We start from the raw sequence: 23,853 nt of genomic DNA, 5'->3' as shown, positions 1-23,853 counted from the left end.
CCGCGCCCCAGCCGCGCGTGGGCGGTACCGCCGGGCGGTGCATCTGCGGGGGCGTCAGTCTCGCCCGGGGCGGGGGCGGCAGGGCCCCGCGGAGGTCTGCGGGGGCGGCGGCGGCGCAGCCGGTCGCGCCGGTGGGCGGGGACGGCGACAGGCCCGACAAGTGTAACACGCGGCCGGCTGACAACGCCCGGCCTCGACCGACACCCTCTCGACAGGCGAGCGGATCGGCCGAGCCCGGCGGCGGCGAAGCCGAGGGAGGACACCGGCGGGACAATACGTCACCATCGGGCGGCCGGAGCCGGCGTCGGGCCGACCCGTCGCGTCGAGGGGCCATTACGGCGCTACCCGGCCGCTTAGCGGACGACCCAGCGCCGACCGAGGACCCCCTAGGACTATAATTTGCCGGACCGGCCGCGCCCCGCTGTGTAATTTGTCGAATTACCAGCGGCCGCGCGACGGCGCGCTAAAACAAAGCGGCCGCCGGCCGGCGCGGCTCATCTGGGAGTCTAATGAGACGGCGCGGCCACCGGCGGGGGGCACCCGTCGTCCCCCGCCGCACCGCCCACCGCCGCAAGGGGCCGGTCTCAATCACGCGCGGGCCCGACGCCGCCGAACCGCCGACCGCCGGTCGGCAAGTCGGCAGGTCGGCACGTCGGCACGTCGACGGCGGGCAGCCGCGTCGCCAGGTTCTGGCCATCTGCCGGCCACGCAAAACTAGAACAGTGCGTCTCAGGTACCAGGGTGGTGCAGTGCACAACGCGGAGCCACAGCTTCTGCCCCCCTTTCAATCGTACCTTGTCAGCCTTCGCGCCAGAAACTGGTCACCTCTGCGCAACATCTCAATGTTTAGGCCACTGTTGAAAACAATGAGCCAGCAAGGCTCGTTAGGCTAGATCACTGTCTCCCCCCCCCCCCCCATGTCATGTACATGCCAAGCGTGTATGCTATTTCACTTGCTTTAGAACGCCGGACACAGGCGTCAGGGGGAGTGGGAGCCGGTCAGCGTCGGCCACGGGCGAACAGGCTGATCTGAATACCACAAGTCGGTTTGCAAGCATGCATGCTTGTTAACAGGGCTACCTTAGTCTATATAAATGTATAAGTACACGCGTGCTACAACACCCACCGTGTTCGATGGAATCATTCGCGTAGAATGCACAACTGACCAGTTTTCTTCATGACTTAAGCATGCACAAACTTCTTTGTGCTACAGTGGCGGCCGATGACACAATCGAAAGAAGGACAGAGAATTACTCGACGGAACAGACAAAACTGTCGCGGTGCGAAAACATGCCTGCGCTATTCCAAAGCCTCCCGCAGATAATTTCAACTGACAAAACTCCCCAAAGAATAATGCTCACGTTAAGCCACTCCATTGTCCACGTAATGGGGAAATGGGGTCGAAATGGAATCAACTAATTATCACCATCGCGCGCGACGTCCGCGGAGGAGCCGCTGGCGAAAGCACGGGCGAGAGGGCCACCGTCGTCCCCAGACCGAGCGCCCCCCGCCAGATTAATGATAGTATTTATTGCAGGATCGAGTCCCGTTCCACCAGGGCATCATTAGCTGGGGCTGCGGACGTCTCCGGAGAGCCGATCGGGCTGGACCGGTGGGCTCGGTGCTGAGGGGGCGAGCTGCGCAGAAGCCCACCGCAACCCGCCGGCTGGCTCAGCAGCTGCGGGAGCCACCCGGGAGCGGAGCTGAGAGAACTGCCGGCAGCTGGGAGGGTTGGGTTCGGAGGGCAGCTAAAACGTTATGACCGCGCTATATCATGTCCATAAGAAAAAGTCACGAACGGAACATGTCATGTCCATAAGGGAAAGTCACGAACGGAACATCCAGTCGCTGAAAGACGCCACACGATGCCCGTCACGAATACAATGAAAAGCCAAACCAACACGCAGCGAATCGTTAGCGGACTGAACGCGCCGTGAACGGCACATCGCGGACCGGGCACACGGCGGCGATCCACAGGCAGCCGGATTACCGTCACACGACACGGCAGGCGACCTCCGCGGCCGGACACCGCCCGCGGAACACCCTCCTGCAGCCGTCACCGCGCCGGCGGCCACACTTCGGCTAATGATTACACGGCCGGAGCGCGGCGCGCGAGTGAGACGCGCCGCCGCCGGCCGCCGCCCTCCGCTACACGGCGCCGGTCACGACGCCATCAGGCCGCGGACGGGTGTGGGTCGTACCTCTCCGGCCGCTGTCCGACGCGCTGCTCCTCGACCGTCGGCGCCTGTGAAGCGCACCGCGCGGCCGTGTTCGACGCCGCGGCGCCGCCGCATCAAGCGCGCCGACTCATGTCGGCGCGGCCCGGCGCGCTCCCCGGTCGGCTAACTAATAGTTTAATTTCATATTTCTCGCACCTTTCCTCCCTGCCGACGGCGGCGCTAAATCAGAGCCATCTCAAACAAACATGAACCCCTTCATTACGGGCGCCGGCCCCGTCCATAACTCAGGGCCAAAATACACGGCCGCGCTGGCCGGCCGACCGCGATGACACACAGGCGGCCGGCGCGCCCAAAAAGGTGCCGGCGCGCCGCGGGATGGCGCGCCGAGAGCCATCAATAACCGGCCGAGCCCACCCCCGCCCGCGACCGCGACCACGCCGCGCGGCCGCCGGGAATGCGGCGAGCGCGCGCGCGGCCGCCGCGACGCGACCGCGCGCGCGCGCGAAAACAAACAGGCGGTGCGCGGCGGCGGCGGCGGCAGATCGCGGCAGATCAGCGGCGCTCGCCGGCGCCGCAAAGGCCACCGCCGCGCCGAACTGTAACAATTACCGCGCTCCCGCATAGCGGCGCATAATTAACTCATAGCGCGCGGCCGGAGAACAGCGCGCCGGTGCCGGGCGCGCATGTAGCGGCGCGGCGGCGCCTCTGTGATGGTAATGGGCGGCGGCGGGGGCCGCTCGCTCCGACCCCCGGCCAGCCGGGGCGGCGGCGCGCCGCGGGACGGCCGCCGCCGCCCGCGCACAGGTCGTCCCAGGTCAGCCGGCACCGCGGCCGCGCCGCCAGGCCGAGCTGACGACCGGGGGCAGGACACGGGTGCCCGCGGACAGGCCCAGGCCAAGGGGTGTTCCCAGCTGGTTCGGGTGGGCTTTGAGCCAGGGTCTCGCCACAGCTGCTGAGGGGCTCCCACTGGTCAGTGATCCCGTCTTTGACGACTGATTTGGCGACTAATTGCCGACTTCGGTCACCACATCACAGCCCGAGCAGAACTGAACTACCAGACCGACGATTCATGCATGTCACGTGAAGATCACCGGCGAACCAAGAACTCGCGAACTGTACCGTTTCGAGCAGCACGCAGCAAACAGAACGAGTCTCTATCACTCTAGATTTTTCGCCGTTCTTTTCGCCACGTTTCTCCGAGTCATCTAGCAGGCTATGGCAACAGCGCAGGCGGCGTTCGAACCCGAACAGGTGCCGCGCCAGCCGGAGCGGCGTCCGGTCTGGCCCCACAACAGGTGGCGGCACGAGGCCCAGCCCAGCCCGCCCCACCGCGGCCCGACCCCTCGCCCGAGGCGACGCCCGTCGCCCGGCGCCCGCCCGAGCGCCGCCTCACGCACCGGCTCGCCCGCTAATCGCGTCGCGCTGCCGTCGACAGCGGCGGCCGCGGCGTGCCCGGCGCGTAATCCCGACGCTGATCTGGTCAGCGGCGTGCGGACGGCAGGGGAGGGACAGCGTCCGTGCATCAGCCGCCCCTCCGGCGGCCGGCCCGCGTCAGTCAGGCTCGGGCCGCTCCATCCGCCGCTCAATGCCGGTGGCCGGCGCGGGCAACACGAGCGGCACCGGCCCGTCCGTCGCGACGCGCGCGGATGTCCCGCACGACGGCCGGGATCAGCGCCGCGGCGGGCGGCACGCTCCAGGGCCGCGACTGACCGACGGCGCAGCGACGCGCGCCCTACCACCTGATCAGCCGGGGCGCAGCGGCTGCCGCTGAAGCCACGGCCGCCGTGACGGTCGGTCGCCGTGACGAGCGAGCCGCGGCAGACCGAACGGCTGTGACCCGGACGGCGTCACGCACCCGACCGGCGGCGCCGCCCACTCACGGCCGGCTACCAAAGCGGTGCCCTCTCTCTCGGCCGCCGGGGCGCCGCCGCCTGAAAGCCGCGGCCACAGCCGTCGCAGCGCGGCAGCTCGACAAAGAGCGGCGGGCCGAAACGGAAGGCGCCCGACGTGGCAGCCGCCGCGGCGCCCGATATGGCAGCCGGCGCGACATAAATCTGGCGGTAATCAGGGGGCGCGCGCGCCGGAGACACGCCGCCGAGAGACGCCGCCGCCAAATTGCCGGGTGCGCCACGCCGGCCACGCCGGCCGCCGCGTGGAGTTATTAACGCCGCGCCGGAACAAACAGGCCGCGATGCGACGATAGCGCGCGGCGGTCCAAGAGGTGAGGGCTGGAGGCGAGACCGGGCCGAGCGGCGAGGTCGGGTCAGGCCAGGCCGGCCGGCCGACCCCGGCGGTCCCGTTCGCCGGACCGGGTTTTTTCGTCGGATTCGGCTTTTGTGCGGCAGCCGAGTTTCTCAGGCCCGCTCGGGTGGCCCGCATTGTTAGCGACTGACGTATTTATGCGGCCAGAGACGTCTATAATTACGGACTCCGCTCATGGCCTGTATTTGACCCCGTCTGATCTTATCGTCATCATCGTATATTCCATTTTATTTCGACGGCCGGATGCCAGGGCCAACGGCCGTTCCTCTCTCGGCGCCGCGGTCACGACGGCGACGTCTGCGTCGCCCTTGCGACGAGGCGCCACGCCAACGGACTGACGGCGCGAAAGCACGAGGCGCACACGCACCCGCGCGCCTAGGAGTACGTCCGATGCCGCGCGCGGCGCGGAGCAGCACCGCGGCCGCGAGAAGACGCCAGCAGAGCGCAATCGAGGCGGCGGTAGCGAGGCTGCCTCCCGCGCGGCTCCCCTCGAAGCGACCCGCGAAACGGGAGCTCGTCAGGGTAATTCCTCACGGCGGGGGCGGCCATCTCGACGGCTCCAGCGGCGCACCGAGAACGAGGCCTGATTGGAAAACCGATTCGACAGGCGCCTGACGAACGGCGGCGGGCGCGGCGGAACGCGGCGGCCGGCCGTTGGAAGCGCTGTCGTCGACTGTCAGAGCCGTCACGTCGCCGAGCCGGCCGTATGATAGTCATTAGCCGCCGTAAATATCGGCGGCAATCACTGGGCCGGACATTATCAGCGGTAAATCTCCGCGCCGCCACCTCGGCCGTGCCGGGCGTGCCATCTAAAACACACAGCCGCCCCCGCCGAGAGGCCTTTAAATTCCTGGCGATGCGGGCGCCTCGGCGGCCTTTTGTCGGCCGCGGCTCCCCTGCAATGGGGGCGGCCGGCGCCCCCGCCGCCGGCTCTGGTTACCCGCCAGACCCGCACTCTCGCCCCGGAGTGGCGCGAGCGACCGGACACGGGGCCGAGGCCAAGGGAGGGGGGGGGGGGGACCGCGATCACCACGACAGGGCGAAAACTGTCGGCGCGACCTGACCCTGCCAGTCATGGGACCACGGCAGGGCGTTGGGACGAGACGCGTGCGGCGTCCGCTCTGCAAGACGCATCCCCATCTCAATAGGACGTAGCGGCACGACCCTCGTCCAGTGTGGCCACCCAATACCCAGCCCGGGCCGCCCCCAGCGCGGCCGAGCGGACACGGGCCAGGGCCTGAGCGGCGGGGATTCGACCAGGGCGCGGCCCGCCTCACCGGAAGCAGACACCTGTCCCGGTTGCTGGCGGGGGCAGCGGCCACGCCACCGCTCGTCGCGCGCCACAGCCGTCTCCAGCGCCATATTTCGCCGGCCATTACGCAAATTGCGTCGGGATATCGCCAAATGATTAGCTAACAGGCCGTGTCCAGCGTCCTCTATTGGGCGCCCATTCAGCGCTCATGATGGAGAACATTACTCAGTCACTTCTCATTACGCCGACGATTTGCCCCATCAACTAAACGACGGCGGCGATCTGGTAACATTACCCCCACCCGGTGACGTCACAGCGGCTTGAAGACAGCTGGCGGCGCCGCCTAATCGGTTTCTCACGGATGCCACCGGGGGTCCGGGCCGGCTCCGCGTCCCAGGGACCTCGGTCCCGTCGGCGGCAGTCCGAGACTCAGTGTCGTGAGGCTGAAGTCGAAGACACATCATTGAAGACTCGACCCACGAAAGAGCCGACCAGCGATGTCCAAACGCTCACGCTGTGCACGATCTCGTCCGCAGGCGCGCATTTCGCGCCGCCCCTCGCCCTGACGGCGGCGGCGGCGGCGGCGGCGGCGGCGACGGGCCGGGACCGACCGGTCGGGGGCGGGCCGGCGGCGGCGGGGCCGGGGCCGGCGGGCCGGCGGGGGCGCGACACTGACCGATGGCGCGCGGTGACGAGCGCCGGCGGCCCGGCCGCGCCCCAGATGACGCCCGACACGCACGCGGCGGCCGCGGCGGAAACGGCGCGGCGGGGCGCCGCCAATGGCCGCCGAGCGCTCGGACGCGTCCGGGCGCGTCCCGGGATCGCCCGGCAAAGGCTAGGCTCGTCCGGCCGACTGGCTCGTCCGAGAACAGCGCCGGCTCGTCCGGCAGAGGCAGGGAGCATTCGGCGGAGTCCAGGCTCGTCCGCCAGGGGTCGGCCAGCCCACAGGAGGTCCACCTCGTCCACCAGAGGCGAGGTGGACTTGTTCACCACCGGTCAGGTCCGTCCGACAGAGGCCAGGACCATTTGAAAACGTCTGCTTGCTCGGCAGTGACCGGAGTCACTCGACGGTGGCCAGGGTGGTACGAACCAACAGCTCATCCGGAACTAACCTGGCTTGTCTGCAAAGGTCGACAGGCGCCCTACGCGAACAGCCACACGCGCCGAGCCCGCAGCTGGAACGCCTCCTGCCATGCCACCTCTAAGTACAAGCAAGTCCCCTGTCATTCCCAACTCAGCAGGCGTGCATTCTGTCGTTACAAACTCCGAGAGGGATGCCTTCTTCTCTCTCCAGCTATACAGGGCAACGTTCTGTCGTGCTCAAGTCGGTAAGAATACGTTCTGTCCCGCTCAGCTCCCGGGACGCGCTTTGTCGCCCGCTGGCTCGGCGACGCCAAACACACATCGCCCCGGCCCGGCGGGGACGCGTCATCTCCCCCCGCACCAGCGGCGCTCCATCCGGCCGCACGGACAGCCGTCTGAGCGGCGGCGCCGCGCCGGACAGCTCGCCGGGGTGAGTCCGGCGGCCGGCAGGTGGGCAAGACGGATCACGACCGACGAGCCGGCGAGCACAGGATGGCGTGTCCGAGCGCCGGGGAGGGCGAGCCGGGCACCCGCGTCCGGCGATCGCGGGTCACCGAGCACGACGCTGCGCAGCGTCCTCTGCGAGCCTCCCCGGCGAGACACCACCGGCTGTGAGGCGACCCACGGCAGCGCCGGCCCCATGCGCCGTGACGGCGAGGTCGCGATGAGGCGGCGCGGTGAAGCGCACGGCGCCGGAGCGTCACAAACGTCCCGACAGGCACATTAAACGGCTATGTGCGGTGCGAACGGGGCACGCGCCGCGCCGCGCTCAAAGACAGCGTCGATAAACCCAGCGTGATAAACGCGTGGCGATACAGGAGCCTAAACGGCGTGGGCCGATAATGGCTCTGCCGCCGGTAAATCATCCAATTCAGCGGCATAAATTGGCCTATTTATCTCGCACCACAATCCCACCGGCCTGCACCGGCTGCATTAGCCGCGGCACGCTGTCGCGCGTCACCGGCTCATGAATACCGACGGTCTGACCGGGCCTGAAGCGTTCCCACGGTTCGGCGCAGCTGCCGGCGCCGGGCGCGGCCACACCTGGGCCCGGCGCGCCGCCGGCCGCCCCATCGGCCCCGGCCGGCCGGCGCGACGACCGAGTCATGCTCGCGACGCCGGCGGATGCGCCGGCTTTTGAAGAGCGATGCGCTTTGGCCGTGTCTGGGTGTAACGAGCAGGAGCGGCGGCAGGTGAAGGGGTCGACACTAGCCGATGACGTCGGCCAATGACAGACAGAGTGGTCATCCAGCAACGCTTTAACCGAGCTGTCCACACACAGGTGACGGTCACCTGCTCAGCCCGCAGTGGGCTAAGCTTTTACCCGTCGGCGAAAAAAATAGGAGAAATGTGACTGGGAGCTGTACTACCCAGTGCTGTAGCTGGGCACAGCTGAATTACTGGGTAGTAAACCTGACATTAAGGAAACATGCATGAAAGAAGCATCAGGGGTGACTGGCTGTCATTCCAGATTTCAGGTCTGGAGTAATAGCGCACGTCCCACCCGTTCTAAGCCAAAAGTTCGTCCCGCTACGGAGCTGGATGCCGCGCGACATACAGTGTGTGCGTGACGGATCAACAGAGCCTTCGGAGCACCCTGTGCCCCACTTCAGCCGAGGACTTCAGCCGGCCAAAACACGGCAGGCGATGGTGCGCAAGCCGACTACCAGTTCTCTGCGAGGTTCGGCGAGAGTCGGCCCCGCCGACGCGCCCAGTCCGCCAGCTGAGCGCTACGATGGGAAAACGGCGTCCCGTTGCTTTCATCGGCGATCGAATCGCTTCACGGGAAAGCCCACTGGGAAACGCCGCCGGCCACGGACACCGGCACCCGCCGCCAGGACCGAGCCGGAGAAAGCGGGTCCGATCCGGTGCCACGCGCGCGCCGTCGGCGCCGGCGACCTGACCTCGTCGGTGGCGACGCCCGGCTCCGACCGACGGCAGCGCCTCCAGTGGCCGGACGGGGAAGCCGGGCGGCCTTGACCGCGGGGTCACCGCGACTCACGCGGGTTGTTCGTCGACAGCATCTGATCCTAGGTTCGGGAAAACCGACCCATCTGCAGTAGGGATGGTGATGACTCGTGACTCCCAAGACTGCTGCTATGACTGTGAACTTTCTGAGACGACGGCGGAACGCCGCCACCGGTGCGTCACGGCGCGTCCGACCAATGCAAAGGCCCGCCGGCAGCGGCCAGCCGCTGAGCGCCGACCAGCCGGCGAGCAGCGGCAGCCGACCAACCGGCGAGCAAACCAAACCGGCCGCACCCGGAGCCGAGCCCGCCGCGATCCGTCGCGGACCAGCTGGTCGGCACAGCCCGACGCTCTCCGCCCACTCTCCGCCCGGACGCCGTCCAAACGCGACCGGCAGCGAGCCGCCGCGCGCCGCCGCTGCCGCGATTCGGCGCGGATGGCGAATTCGGCGCGGGCGCGGCGCAGTCGGACTGCGCGCGGGCGCGCCTTTGTCCGCGCGCGACAGTCAGCTGGCGCGGCGCGCGACCAATGGCGGCGGCGCGACACGCCGTCGGCGCGACCGCCACGTAGGAGGTCCGCCCGGCGCCCCGCCGCGCGGCGAATCATAAACACGACGCCCCACGCAGCGCGCGGCCGACAGCCGTGACGCTTCCGTGCCGGCGGCCCGCCCCCCGCCCCGGGGGAGCGGGGCGACCCCGCCGGGTCACCAGGCGATGACTGGGGGCGCACGGCACACCGGCGGAGGACACCTCCTGCGGGGCAGCGGCGCGACCCGGCCGGGTCACCGGGCGGTGGCCGGGGGGCGCCCGGCACACCGACAGACACGCCGTGCGCGGGGGTGGCGCGACCCGCGGGTCACGGCCGGCCACCCGGCTGTCGCCACAGAGTGCCCGACGGCTCAGCCATGTACTAACGGCCGGACACCAACGCGGGCGGTGGTGCGGTCACAGCACGTGCTTCGGAACCCGAGTCAGCGGCCCCGCGTCCCGAACGACGGGGTGGCTGGCCGGCGGCGGGCGACCCGCCGTCGCCCGCTTTAAAGCCGGGCAAACAGGCGCGATCGCGACATCGGGCGCTGTTTGTTAGACGCCGCCAGTGTTAAGCATCGGCCACCGGCGGCGGCGCGCCCGCCTCCCCATAGCCAAACACTCACAAATGCGAGACGGCGTAATGACCGACGTGCGCCAAACAGCAGCAGCCGGGCCCCAAGCGGAGCACGTGTCAAGTGGCGCGGAGTCGCAGAGATCCGGCGTGACGTCACAACGGGACGCGTAACATCTCGTACTATAGCGACTGCGCGTCCACTCGGCTCGAGTTCGCCGCGCGCATCGCGCAGCTACGTCAGTCGTTAGCGGAACATCTCACTTCCTCGTCCCGCCGGGCGTCGATCTACACAGCATGGCTGTCGCCTTCCCGAGGTCAACACTGTCGCCTTCCCGAGGTCAACATTTCCCGAGGTCAACACAACTTCCCGAGGTCAACAACACTGTTGCGACGTTCAGGCCGCCGTTAGCCTTTCGTTGCCAGTCGCTACGGCCAGCAGACCGAGGGAGCTGACGGAGCTCCCGGTGTTAGCCCTAAAACGGCTTGAAACACCGCCGAGCCGACGCCGAGTCGTACACGAGCGTTGAGACGAGGACCTTCCGTCTGTTGACAGTCAAGTAGCTTTGACGATGTACAGCTTTAACTTCAAGCACACATCTTAAGCTTGGGAGAAGTTCCGACTGCAACATTTCGAAAAGCAGAGTATTGATGTAATTGGGCTTGCAAACTACAGGTGGTCTGTAGGCTCCCAGTGAGTTACGCCGCCTGCTACTTTAAAACAGCGGTCATTATTGCACACAATAAAACTTCAGAGACAGACCATTAAAATTACGGAGAGATTTACGTGAACGACAAACCATGACAAGAGAAAGAAACAACCTTAGTGATTATACCAGCTTTATCGTAACCCTCAATTGGCAAATAAATAGATCATCATTTATATTCTAGTCATTCGTGCCAACTGCACGCTTCTGCAACATTGGTAACTTTGCATAAATGTAGGCAAAAATCAAAGGCGCGAAAATTTCAGTTCCGGGGCGTCCAGCTTACTGCCAACGAGGCAGGGTTACTTGCAACCCGGGTTCAAAATCCCGCGTTACTTCGCAATTTGAGCAACCCTGCCGACGTGTCAGGAATTTGAAGAAGGTCGGGCACAGCCTTCTTCCAGATATTAATGCCCCGCTTCAAATGCAAATCAGGTTATTTTCGACGCACCCGGGACGAGAAACAGGCGCTAATTCCATGTAGCCAATGGCCGTGGCGGCGAAATTCAGATATTTACCACACATCGGTCATCGCAGCCATTTGCAGCCTGGGCATGGGACCTCTTACGCTGCGTCACCTCCCCGCACGCTTTCGAGGAGATCACAATGATAGCGAGCCCGCTCACGACCGCAACACCCGCCCACCGGCGTTATCACCTGGCTTCGGGTCACCCACACCATTCATCTCCTCCATCCCCGGCGGGCCCGCCCCGCCGCGCCGCGCGCGACAGCCCCGGCGCACCCTTCGCCGCCGGTCACCGTCGCAGTCGGCGAGGCGCGCGTCGGCTTCGGCGCGCCGAATCTGCCGCGTCACCATCGCCATGCGTTGCCACGGCAACGCCGCCGGAACTGACTGATTACTGTCACCGGTAAATACGTGCTAATTTGGAGGCGGCGGCGCGCGGGAACGGCGGGGCGTGCGGCGGCGCGGCCCGCTGTCCGCGGGGGCGGGCTCCCTCCCGGCACCGGCTCCGGCTCCGGCTCCGGCTCCGGCTCCGGCACCGGCCGCTGCCCCGGGGTCCTACCGCGCTCTTAAACCCGCCGCGCCGGCGCGCTGTTGCAGCGCTCAGCGGCCGCTTCGAGCGGGCGGCGCGGGTGAGCGCGGCGGCGTCTGCCCGTCTCCTTCTGCTGGACCCGGCGGCGTGCGCCGGCTTGGCACGCCCGCGCAGCGAGCGTTACCCCGCTCGGCGGCGCCGTGACCGGTCGACCGCGCGCCAGTAAATCCCTCCACCTAATAGAAATCCCATAAGGCGGCGGGCGCGCGGCGCGCTGCCGCCGGAGGTGCCTGAGCGTCCTGACGCCGTCGGCCGCGTCGGCGGCGTCGCGTCGTCCGAGCGAGACGGCGCGTCGCACGGCGCGCAATTGACGCGGAACCGATGTTTTATGCATGCGGGAGCGTCCGATTTCATTAGAGGCGGCGCCGGCGGGACGTCCGGCCGACGGCCGGGTGGCGTCGGCGCCGACGCGGCCGACGGCGTCGACGCTCGAGGTGACGCCGGCGAGGGGTAGCCGATGGCGGTTCGATCCGCAATCAGCGCCATCGAGTCGAGTAAAATACGGCCCATCAGGCCATCGACAGGCGACAACGACGCAGAATCGCCGCCCGGCTACAATGCCGGCGTCGATCTGCATGGCAAACGGCGGGGGGCGCCATCATTCGGCCGTAATCCTAATCTATCGTTTAAACTGGTGCGCGAAAAACTGCAGCGAGTTAAATTGAGCATTTGATTCCGATTCAATCAGCGGAGAGCGTGCCACCAATGGATCGGCCCTCGGGCTCAACGAGGGGAGGCGGGCTACAACTCTGTTAACCCCGGTTAACTCTGGTTCGGAGCGGGGGCTTCTGGAGGGCGGGGATCAATGGGCGTCCGCACTCACCAAAAGTCCAGCTTCTGAGGCACACGGCTCGGCAAGGACTCACTCGAGGACTTTGAGGACTCACTGGCGAGGACTCACAGCAGGTGAGCAGCAGGAAGGAAGAGGGGGTGTGCTCAGCGGCCGTGACCGATCAGTGACTCACAAGAGGAAGGCGCGCCACCGGTGGACTCAGGTCATCCGCGGGTGACACGCGTGCTGGGGGCCGCACGATACTGCCAGGCACCACGCGGCAGGACAGAGTCCGGCTTAGACCGCCGAACAGCGGGACGAAGTGGCTCACTACCCATACCGTAGGAAAAGAGACCCCACAACAAATACAGGAGGGTTACAGGCACCGTCATCAGAGGCACACGCGGGCCATGTTGGGAGGCTGCAGAGGTCCGAGTCGCCCGCAAGTGAGTCGCTCTGTCCCTCGCGGACGAGTCAGTCCGCCGACTCTCCAGCGGAGGGGCCGGCGGGGCGCGGCCCACCCGCTCGGCCATACATCATCAGCGGCGTCCGGGCGGGCGTGGAACCGTTAGCGGCGGCGGGCGGCAATCACGGCGACCTCACGCGCCGGCGGCGGCCGCCACCCGGCGTTTAGCGCCGTCACGCCGGCCCGCGCCGCCGCCCCCCGACCGGTGTCGCGCCGGGCCGCGCGGCAGCGGCCGCCTCTCTCGCGCGCAGCACGCATAACTGACGCCGGCGGTGGCCGGGCGGGGCTGCGGCGATGAGCGGCGCCGGTCGGAGACCCCCCCCCCCCTCCCCCCCCCCCCGTTTGCGGACGTGGTGGCGACAGCTCGGCACTGGTGCGGAGAGGGCACAGGCGCGCCGTAGGGGTCACCTTTCTGAACGTCGGCTTCTTTGTTTGAAATCGACATTGCGTGAGAAAAACGCAAAACCAGTGACCACGGAGTCCTCAAAAGGAGAGAAAATAGTGTCAGATGAAAGGCAGCGAAAGAAACCTGTGAGGGCCGCTCTAGTCTGAACACCGCACGGGGTCACGGCCGTCATATTGCACACACAGAGTACCTGCCACGAGCCACTCCCACGCCGCACGGGGGCCCAGCACGTCTCCCCGACCCCGCCGGCCGACGGCGCCGGCTCCGCTCTCCCCGGCGCGCCCGCTGCTGTCGAGCCGCCATCCCGCCGGCCGCCGCCGGCCCGACTTGTTGCACAGTCAGCGGCGCCATTGCCGCCCGCCACGACCGGCATCGATTGTGACACCGGGCAACGCCACGCCGCCCGACGATCCCCCTGCCCGGTGAGGAGGGGACGGTCTTGCAGGGGCGGGGCGACGTTTAATCATCCTGTGCACGCGGCAGCGGCTCGCCCGCCCGGCGGTCGTGCCTTAATGACACGTCGTGCTCAGCGAAAACGTGCTTTACGTGCGCGGCACGCCGCATCTCTTTTACACATCTCAACGCCGCATCTCATCTACACATGTTGTCAGCGCGTTTTTTGCCATTGGAACTGGCTTGGAGCCATTCTGTTCCACTTTCCGACGTAATTTCAGAGGCGGTGATCATCCCCCTACAGTTCCTGTCCCCGCTGCCGGTGACGCCGCTGACCGAGCCGCGCCGGGCGGACGCTCGAGAGCACCCTCCAGTGCGGCGCGGTCGCCTATCGGCCCCATCGCGCCGGCCGGGCGCGTGACGGCCCGCTCCCGGCCCGTGCCGCTTCCGGCGCGGACGCGTGCAGGCGCCGCTGCAGGGGCGCGCCCAGCACCGCTCGCCAGGGGAGCCGTGGGACAGCCCCGCCGTCGGTCGCAACCCGATGCCGAGCGCCGCGCGGCGGCGTGGTCACGAGGCCAGCGGACCACGAGCTCGTCAGTGAATTCGAACAACGTCGTGAGCCATGATCTCCCTTCACCTCGAAGGCTCTGCCGAGCGCCAGGACCACTACCAATTGGCACACCCGCCGCGAAAGGGAACATACCAAGAGTTGGCGAAGGGGGAGGAGGAAGGGGAGGAGGAAACCACAGTCCGATTCCATCTACCACGAAAGGTAGGTGAGGACTGGAAAATGCGCGCATCTGTGGCCGGGCAATCAGAAGACGGAAGGCCAAATTAGCGTGTCCACGCTTGGCGGCGATGAATTTACTACAGCTTCCATCACTTTAATGAGCGGGCCATGGCCGTAGACGGTCTGTACCGGCGACATTACGACGGCACGCCGTGGGTCGAAGATTAAATGCTTCAATCTTGTACAATGAAGGTCATAAATTCTATCCAACATCCGGTCTTTTGTCGAGAAGCCCGCATGTTTCCAATCTGAATCTGTCCAATTTCGCTGCCAAGTGCCATATTTTCGTAAAACATTCGGACTTTAAAGGAAGATGGCGAAGGCAAAGCATCACAAAGCCAGCGCCTGAAACGGATCCAAGCCTGCCGGGAGAGACCAGCCGAAGATAAAGCACCGATGCCACCGCTCTATGGCGCAGACTGACTAGGACAGGCCTTGGAAGCTGAGGCGGAGTGACGGCGACAGAGGTGGACGGACGAGGATGGGTCGCATCGACGTGACGCCGCCGGCTGGTGATGACCGAGCGAAGCGGACGCCGAGGACGAGCCGGGCTGACGGAGGCTAAACCAGACTGACAGAAGGTCGGGCCCGGGACTGACAGCCGGGCAAACCTCACTGACAGAGGCCCGGTCTGCAGGCAAGGCGGAAGACCATGAGCCCGGCTGACGCACCCAATCAGGCTGAACGAGGCTGATCCCAGCTAACGCCGGCGCTGTTAAGCTGACAGCGAGCCAGCGTGGCTGGGGGAGACTCAGTCAGGCTGACGGAGGCTGACTCCCACTGGCTCCGGCGCCGTCAGCTGACGGAGGCTGACTCCGGCACGGTCAGCTGACAGAGGCTGACGGTCACGGTCAGAGTCACGGTGACAGAGGCACGGTCAGCTGACGGAGGCTGATTCCGGCACGGTCAGCTGACAGAGGCTGACTCTGGCACGGTCAGCTGACGGAGGCTGACTCCGGCACGGTCAGCTGACAGAGGCTGACTCCGGCTGACGGCGTCCGGCCTAATGACGGACCGGCCGGGCCGAGCGGGCGCCGATCCCTCCATTACTTCTGCCGGCCGTATTAAAGCCGGCGTAATTGACTCGGAGCAAGATAAATGGCAGCCGGTGGTCATTTATAATAGGGCCGAGCCGGACTCGGACACGGACGCGTCTGACGCGACGCGACAAATTGACCGCCGGCCAGCCCGACTCGGCCGACGCGTCGGCGGCGACGGCCGGGCAGAGGCGACCGCGCTGGCAGCGGGAACCGCTGGCTCTGATGGCGGCGCACGACCGGGCGCGGAGCGGCGGGCGCGCGCGCGGGCGGGGGTGGTCACGACGCGACGCGACACGGCGCGGTCGAGCCTCTCGGCGTGGCCGGAGATGATCCCAGCGGGCGGTGCGTCGGCACGGTCGCGACAGGGCGGATGGAGCCAGCGGAGAGCTGACTCCCGTCACGCGGCAGGAGCGGCGGCAGCGGCGACGCTGTGGGTGCTGCCGGTGCTGGCGGAAACCGCGGGAGGACCCGTCCCGCCGGGACCGGGACCTCTCGGGACGCGGCGCGTCCCAGGCCCGGTACCGGACGCGCGGTCCGCCGCCGCCACCGACACCTGTCGGCGGAATGCCGACGCGGCGCCGGCCGTTCCCATGGGCCGCGCTCATCTCGACCGCAATACATAAAATCCCAATCGGGCTCATAATCTGCGCTCGGGAGCGGCGCCGCGGCGGCCGGCGCTTTGACGCGCCGGCCGGTAAAAGCCGGCCGCTGAGAATCCTTGGCTTCCGATATTAGCTGGCCCCGATGGGCCGCGATAGCGAGACAAATTTGACGCGCCGGCAGGGGGTGTTTACCATCAGAAAGCGCGCCGGCGACGGGGTTCAACCCGCCGAGCTACCGGGTTATGCGCGGCCGCGGAGGGCGACGAGGGCGCGGCCGAGCCCGCCGACCCCGCCACCAGCGTCGCCGGCGGCGAGTCTGCAGCACCTCTCCGGCACTGCGGGCTCCGCAGCACCTCTTCGGCACTGCGAGCTCCGCAGCAGCGCCTCACCGCTGCGCCGATTGATTCATTCGGAGCCGAGACGGGGCGCGCCCGCAGCAGCTGCCGGTAATCGGGGCGGCCGCTTCTGACCGGCGCGCCGGGTAATTAATAAACTGTCCGGCGCCGGTGCCGCCCGGCCCATTCAGATTAATGCGGCCGGCGGTGATTAACGCCGCGCCGAGACGCTACCGTGGTGGTGGCGGCGGCGGCGGCGGCGCGGCCGGAGCCGGCGCTCCCGGCCGCCGGTCACTGCCCGACACCGACGGCGGTCAAGGTCAGCATGGGTCACGAGCGGACAAGACAGAAAGCGCTAGTTCAGCGAAGCGAAGCGCGAGTCGAGCGATAGCCGCTGCCCGTAGGACATGACGGGAGATGAGGCAGTTAAATTCAACCCCCTTGCTGACAGCCACCGTGGGAACCCTAGGTTACGAAGGTAATCCACTTGTCACAACATCTGCCCAACGCCGTTACAGAGAAAATAGACGCTGCTACAGAGGGGTAACAACATTTATCTTCTGCAAAAAAGTAATGCCATGCACGCATCATGTAATCTGAGTCCAGGGAGTCTGAGTCTGCGACCTAGGCTCATATTTCACGGTCAGTGACCCTGTCAACACGGCGCCGAGGCCTCGAACTTCGCCTGAAGGCTGCATTATGACAGACACGGCGGGCACCGCGTCACTGTCCTTCAGCTGACATTCATCAGCAGACACGGAGCTGCGCAGACTTTTACCGAAGTCTCCGCAGGGAAGAGGCAGACGAGTAAAGTTTGATGTAGCGTGATCTATTCGCCTCAGCGTAGATCAGAACTGCGCTCGATTCCACATCACCGGAATCCACTCCTTTTTTGTCTGAAAGCCCGTCTACGACCCGATTCCGATCAGTCGTTTCTAGTGACAGCAGTTTAGCAACTAAACCGTACATGAGCTATACGAAGTACTGCATAGGAGACATAGCTGCCATTAGGCCAGAAATACACCCAGCGTTCCGCTTCTTGTACGTGCACGAACAAGCTGCCAGGACGACATCTCCTGTCACTTGCATCTCCTCTTACGTAGACGCAGCGCCGATCCATGCCGAAACGATTGACCGACGTCCGACTCCCATACACACTTGGGAAGGAATCGAATCCACCTTGCCTCCACAGCACTTGGTAGACTCAGGAGCGCACTCCGACCCCGTCCAGCGTCCAGCACAAGTATGGGGTCGACCTTACATCCCCACGGAGGTACAGCGAGTCACCAGCGCCGCCTCTACCATGCGGCCCGAGAGGCCATCCTTTACCAGACAGAGCGCAAGAATCTACAGTTTCTATGCCACGCCACCGAGTGGCACGCATGAAATGTTCCCGAAACTGAGCCAACTCTGTGTGGCCCCCACAAGGGGCAATGCTCCTCGGTTCCACACACTCCGAACGGTGAATTTTTGTTTCGTGTGAGCTAGCAGGCAAGATCATAATGGTATCAAAACTCTCCTGGGCGTACACGCAATGAAGAACAGCCTCATGTAGGCATCTCTGAATACGTGCTTTCCTCTCAAAACATATGCTATCGGCCTGCGTTGTCTGCACATGGAACTTGTCTATGAAACTCCATGGCTAAATTTTGTCTCATTTCCGACCCTAATTTGGCACAAATGAGTGCGTTCTTCTCGTCCTTGCACAAGCGCGCGGGACCGCACTAAAAATACAGCCCGTCCTTGCGTGCATCTCGCCACGACTGCGTGAACGAGGCCGCGGCCGATAAACAGCTCGGATGCCGCTGGGGGAAATACGGCGTCTTGACGTCCCGCTGCCACCCAGCTGTCACCTGTCCACATGTGGCCGAGAATCGGACCCATCCCCGCGCCGCCGCACACAACTGGCGCCGCCAAACACTACAAAGCAGGCCGCGCAGTCCACTTAGCACATAAAACCGTGCAACGCGCAGCTGTGCCGCCGTTTTCAGCGGCGCTCCGCAGGCCGCCAAACCGCGCCAGCCGCCGCCGGCCGCGCGGACGAGCGTTTTTCCGTCTCCACATGTCGCGGCGTTGCAATCCGCCACGGTCGCGCGGCGCGGGCCGCCATCTGCGCCGCGCTCGCCGCAGCCTCGGCGCGGCGACGGCGGCGCGCGGCCGAGCGGCCGGCCGGAAGCGGTCCAGTTCCGCCGGCGGCCGCCGCCGCTGAGTGACAGCCCTGCCGGGTGATTGACAAATTGCCGTATGGGTGGTGACGGGCGTCCATTGTGCGCGGCATTAAATCATTAAGCGTGCCCGGCGCCGTCGCAGGTAGCAGTCGGCGCCGGTAAAAACAGACATTAGACGGACGGCCGACCAGCCGTCGGCGAGCGGCGCGGCCGAGAGGCTTTAATTAAATGCCGGCCATCGCCTCACGGCGCACTGACGGCAGGGCATGCCCGGCATCCGGGCGGCGGCCGGCCGACGGACGGGCGCGGCTGGGGGCACGACGGCGGGGGCCACGGAGGCGCAGCTCTGGGGCGGGGCTCAGCGGCTGGGACCCGGAGCTCGGCGGCTGGGGAGCTGGTGCTAGAGAGCAGGGGAGTTGGTGCTAGAGAGCAGGGGAGCTGGTGCTAGAGAGCTGGAGAGTTGGTGCTAAGCAGCGGGACGCTAGAATCTGGAGCCGTAGAGGTGATGCTTGGAGCATGGGGACGTGGGCCCGGGAGATCGGCAGCCGGCCCCAAGAGATGAAGCATGAACGCCCCAGGAGCTTCGGAATTACAGCTTGGGAACTGCGCAGTTGGCCTCGGGGGCTCGGGAGCTTTGGGTCCTACATTCTGAGAGAAGACCTGCGGGCATGGGTCGACACCGGTGGCCCAGAAGGCACACAAGAAACTTTCCTCCGCCGACCAGGGCGCAGCTGATGAAAAGGGACTCAACCATCGAACGGAGAGATTCGTGATAGACTGCATGCATGCACCACGCGCCGCGCCACTCTGGGTAGGAGTGAAGCTGGCCCTCCGGTCTATGGCATGATCCGCAGCCGGACTGACCGGTCTGCACTTATCGAGGCTACTCAGGAAACGAAAACACAAGCAGCTCCAACTACAAGTGCCGTCCCAGTTCCCAGCAAGTAATCGCCGACGTCGCAGCGCCTGTTGAATGGGCGACCACGGCGCCGGGCCGTCAACCGCGGCGTCGCCATGCGCGGGGTTGCCCGGGGGTCATTTGTCGGAGTGGCGCCGCCCAGCGCCGGGCAGGGCGACACAGCGGGACAGCGCGCCGCCGCTCGGCGCCGCCCTCCCCCTGAATATGCGAGAGCACGGAGGGGTGCGCTAATGGTCGGCATCGACTGTTTATCGAGCCAGCAGGCCGCGAAAAGCGCGCATCATGCCGCAAACCGCAACACCTTATCAAATATACATTATCATCACCATTTGGCGCAGTGGCATGCCACGCTCTATTAAGTGGAGCAAACGACAGCGCCGCAGGGAAAACGACCAAACGGTCACACTCAGCGTCGGCAAATGCCACAAAACGGCTGTTTGTGTCGAGTGGACGCGGACGGGGACGGGCCACACGACTGACGTTGGCACAGTCAGCCGCCGCTGAGCCAGTTCACCGTCGCATCTCGGACGAAGCCGAAGAACAGGCACGTTGGGCGCACTCGTGGGCGACGATGTGGGGCCACGGTGTCGGGGCTTGACGTACTGAACAGCTGATAGACAAAGGTCGTTCCGGCAGCGACCGGCCGTCTGCCGGCAGCACGCGGCCGGACCGACCCCTTCGTACAGCATCAGCTGCAGCGGACAGGACCGCCGGTAGCCTCACACGGGCCGAGGACCGACGCCGGCGGCAGCCCTCCCCACGGGTGGCGACTCCACACGGCAGCCCTCATGTGCCTGCTGACCAGCCCGCGCCGGCGGTGCGCCGGTCGCCGCCGCCCCCGCCGCCCGGCCGCGCGCGGGGAAGCCCAGATGAGTGGCTCCCACGGTGACCCGTGGCGGTCCATCTCTCCCCCGCGGGGAGAGGGGACGGGGGCGGCGACGCTCCGGTGCCAGGCCGAAATCCGGACCCGGTTCCGGGCCGAAATCCGGACCCGGTTCCGGTCTGAAACGCGCTCTAAATACGCGCCATCGCCGGCCTGTAATTTATGTCGGATACTTCGGAACCGTAATTGTAGCGGCGACACGCGATGTGTAACAAGCCTTTGAATTCGAGAGTGAAATGTTTTGTCATTGACGGAAGCGGTGAAATATGGAGCGTGGCCCATTGAAAGCGGCCAATCATGTCGGCCCGTTCTGGCGGCGTGCCGCGCTCGGTCCGGCGGTTTGTTTGCCGGGCTGACCGGCGCGTGCCGCGCGGGGGCGCCGCCGGCTCACGGGGGCACCGGTCGCGGATGCTCGGCAGGGCAGGGCAGGATACGGCGTAGCGGCGGCGGCGGCCGGGGCAGCGCGCCGCGGCATTCGGACGGGTTTTGATTTAAAACGTGTCCATGTGGTAGTTTGGTAGCTGACGGAGCAGCTCACGTTGGTATGGCCTCCCAGCCAGGACTGTGCTTAGCGTAACTGGATTGAGCTCGTATTTTCCCTACTGAGCCGGCATTTTCGTGTAATTCGTTCAGCCGGCTGCTGATTTTTGAAGATGGGCTGTAATATTCAGGGCGTCAGATGTATCATTACACCTAATGCAATGACGCTTAGCTGCCCTGTATCGAGGTCGGGTCCAACAGTTTGTTCTCTCACTCGTGCTCAGTGTCGATGTGTGCCCCCACCACTATGATCTTATCGCCTCAGTCACATCAGCGGCAGTGGGCAGCCACTGTCACTTGCGGAAGCTTTGCAACATTCCATGCGGCACATGCAGCGCTGCAGCCTGACCTTGCCAGATTGATCAGACCCGCGCCGCTGTTCGTGCAAGTAATGCTGATTTGGCATCGGGATGCTGCAGCTCGTCGCTGAGGACCGGGCGGTGAAGCCCAGCAATTTACCGGCCTTCATCTCCTGCTAACCGGTGCTCATGAGCACCACTCGGTTCGAATGCATGCAACCGAATCACGGGCTCATTAGAAAAACCGGACGTCTTTGATGACGTCGGATTCCCCCACTCCGCCAGGCATGACCGATGGAACAAATTGCTCACGGCCGACACCGGCGGCCGTAACATCTCCGGTTGTCATGACAACAACGCCGCGGTTTTATCGCCCAATTGATGTCGAGCCGCCACGAGTCTCCAACACAGAGGTGTTCGGCCGCTATAAAGCACGCCCCACGGGGCACCGCCGCCGGCCGCGCCGCGCGCCGTAACAAGGCGGCCACCGACGGCGCCGCCAGAGGCGCGCCTGCAGCAGCGACAACAGCGAGGGAGACCCCTTCGTGACACGCCGCGGCGCGTGCAGACGCGGCTAATTGGGCCCTTGGCGGCGGCGTGCGGTCGCCGGGACGACGGCGCTGCGTCGAGGGCGCCGGGCAGCAGCGCAGTGAGCCGTGTCAACACCATGCTCTGACCAGACTAGGGGCACTGAGGGCGCGGGGAGGGCCGCTGACAGAGCGTGACTGTGGCCACCGCCGGCCGGCCACTGCTGGCGGCGCGGAGCACGGGGCTTCGCAGTCGCAAAGCCATCGGCACAGTGCGCGTGGTTTTAGTAGCGGCAGTCTCACGGCCGGAAATGAATCGTGTTATGGGCGCCACGAGCGTAGGGCAATCGTCTTGAAAACAAGTACAAGCTTGGTGAAATCATCGCTTGGGACGAGGGTGATGACCTTTGAGAAGACCTGCACGTGGAAGACGCGTGGACATGAGCCTGTTTGGCATGGCATGTTGTTGAGCATGTTAACAGGACGTGAAAGGCCGGCTCAGCTGATCACTTGCCACGTTCGTGACAGAGGACATCAAGGCGAAGAATATTCCCTTTCAGAATGCCTTAAGCGAACGTCCTAAAAAGCTCACACAAAATAACCAAAACATCACGTTTTGGCAGAGACGTCTCAAGCTCTGGAAGATCAGCTCGCCTCACTCGGCCGAACCGGTCGCCCCCCCCCCCCCCCTCCCTCTCCCGTCCGGACCCCCATACACGGCCGAGCGCGGCACAGCGGCGGCTCACCTTCGCCGCCACGATGATGGGCACGTTGGCTGACTGCAGCGTCCAGAGCACGTGCAGCGGCGTCAAGCCGGCCAGCAGCACGTACAGCGCGGCCGGGTACAGCAGCGTGAACAGCAGCGTCAGCAGGCGCTGGCCGCTGAAGTGCAGCACCATGGCGGCGATCAGCGCCGTCTGCAGGATCAGGAACACGCCCTCGCCGTACGTGCTGCCGGAGAAGCGGGCGGCGGTCGCGGTCAGGCCAGGGAGAGGGTGGTACTGTGACGTCATTGGGCTCTGAGCTCCAGCCTCTACGGAGTGGCAGCAAAACGTGTAAGAAAAGGCGGTGCCACGACTTAAAGGGTACAAACAATGTTGAAGGCTATGTACTTGGCGTTTTAACTTAGCTTAACATAACACTGCACAATTTAACGCATGCATCTAGTGGCCGATAATGCGATAAATGCAAGTCTGACACATACAAGAAGCTCCGCATGATAATGTAACTTAGGGAACAAGCACGCAAGGCGTGAAACTCTTTTCAACAGAGGGAACTTTGCTGCTGCAGTTCGCCTTTTAAATATATCGTAAAACGAGTAATATGGAAACCATACAAATCTCACTGGTAGAAACGCAGACGTGTTCGAGTCAAACAAAACAGACACTGTTAGCACTAGGCATGAGAGTGGTAGTAAGAGTGAAAGGTCAAATATTGTGTTCTATTCCACTGCGGTGCAGTTAATTAAAGCACAACTAAGAACAGGCGAAGGCCTGATCCATGTGCAGCCTAAACCAAATTCACTGTGGCGAATAACTACTAGACAAGCTTCTTCACATCTCGCACGATCTACCCCTGTCTGCACATACACGCCCCCTGTTTACCACCCCGGCTCAGTAAAACTGTCCCCCGTAAACCCCAGTTTAGGACCGCTGTCCGGCCGTAGCAGGCCCCTCGCGTCAGCTGCCCTGCCGCCGTGCCCGCAGCGGACACCTGCCCCGCCGCGCCGCTGCGACCTCAGGGTGCAGCTGGCCGCGGCGCGCCGGCCGGCCGGCCGACGCCGGCGCGCCGTCCTCCCCGGCCGGGAGCGCGGCGGCACCGGCGCCCGGCCGTCTGTTTTGCCCGCCCGGTTAGAACCCGCCGCATAAAACCGGCTGCTGCCTATGGGAGGAGGCAGCGCCGCCGACCCCATAAAACTTTACGGCGACGCCATGTCGGCGGCCGCCGGCGGCCAATGGCAACGGGCGCGCGACGAAGGCCGGCGCGGCGTCGCCGCTCGCCGCCGGCGGCGTCTTTTGTGCGGCCTTTGGACGGCCGCCGGCAGCCGCGGGCGCCGCGCAGCTGCCGTCGGACATTAATTACCGCAGGATTCGAGTCAGCCGCCG

General features: G+C 65.4%; 1 protein-coding gene across 1 annotated transcript in view; it reads right to left on the bottom strand.

Annotated features, from left to right (window-relative positions):
• LOC119097445 (mannose-P-dolichol utilization defect 1 protein) overlaps positions 1–22,761 on the bottom strand; it is a 37,883-nt gene extending 15,122 nt beyond the window's left edge. The window contains exon 1 of the mRNA XM_037220477.1: positions 22,495–22,761. Coding sequence (XP_037076372.1) covers positions 22,495–22,761 — 267 coding nt within the window. The remainder of the gene's footprint in view (positions 1–22,494) is intronic.
• Positions 22,762–23,853: the final 1,092 nt, after the last annotated feature.

This window comes from Pollicipes pollicipes, unplaced genomic scaffold (genome assembly GCF_011947565.3).
Source record: "Pollicipes pollicipes isolate AB1234 unplaced genomic scaffold, Ppol_2.1 Scaffold_4295;HRSCAF=5057_pilon_pilon_pilon, whole genome shotgun sequence".
NCBI classification, from domain to species: domain Eukaryota; kingdom Metazoa; phylum Arthropoda; class Thecostraca; order Pollicipedomorpha; family Pollicipedidae; genus Pollicipes; species Pollicipes pollicipes.
This window is presented reverse-complemented; position numbering and strand designations above follow the sequence as displayed.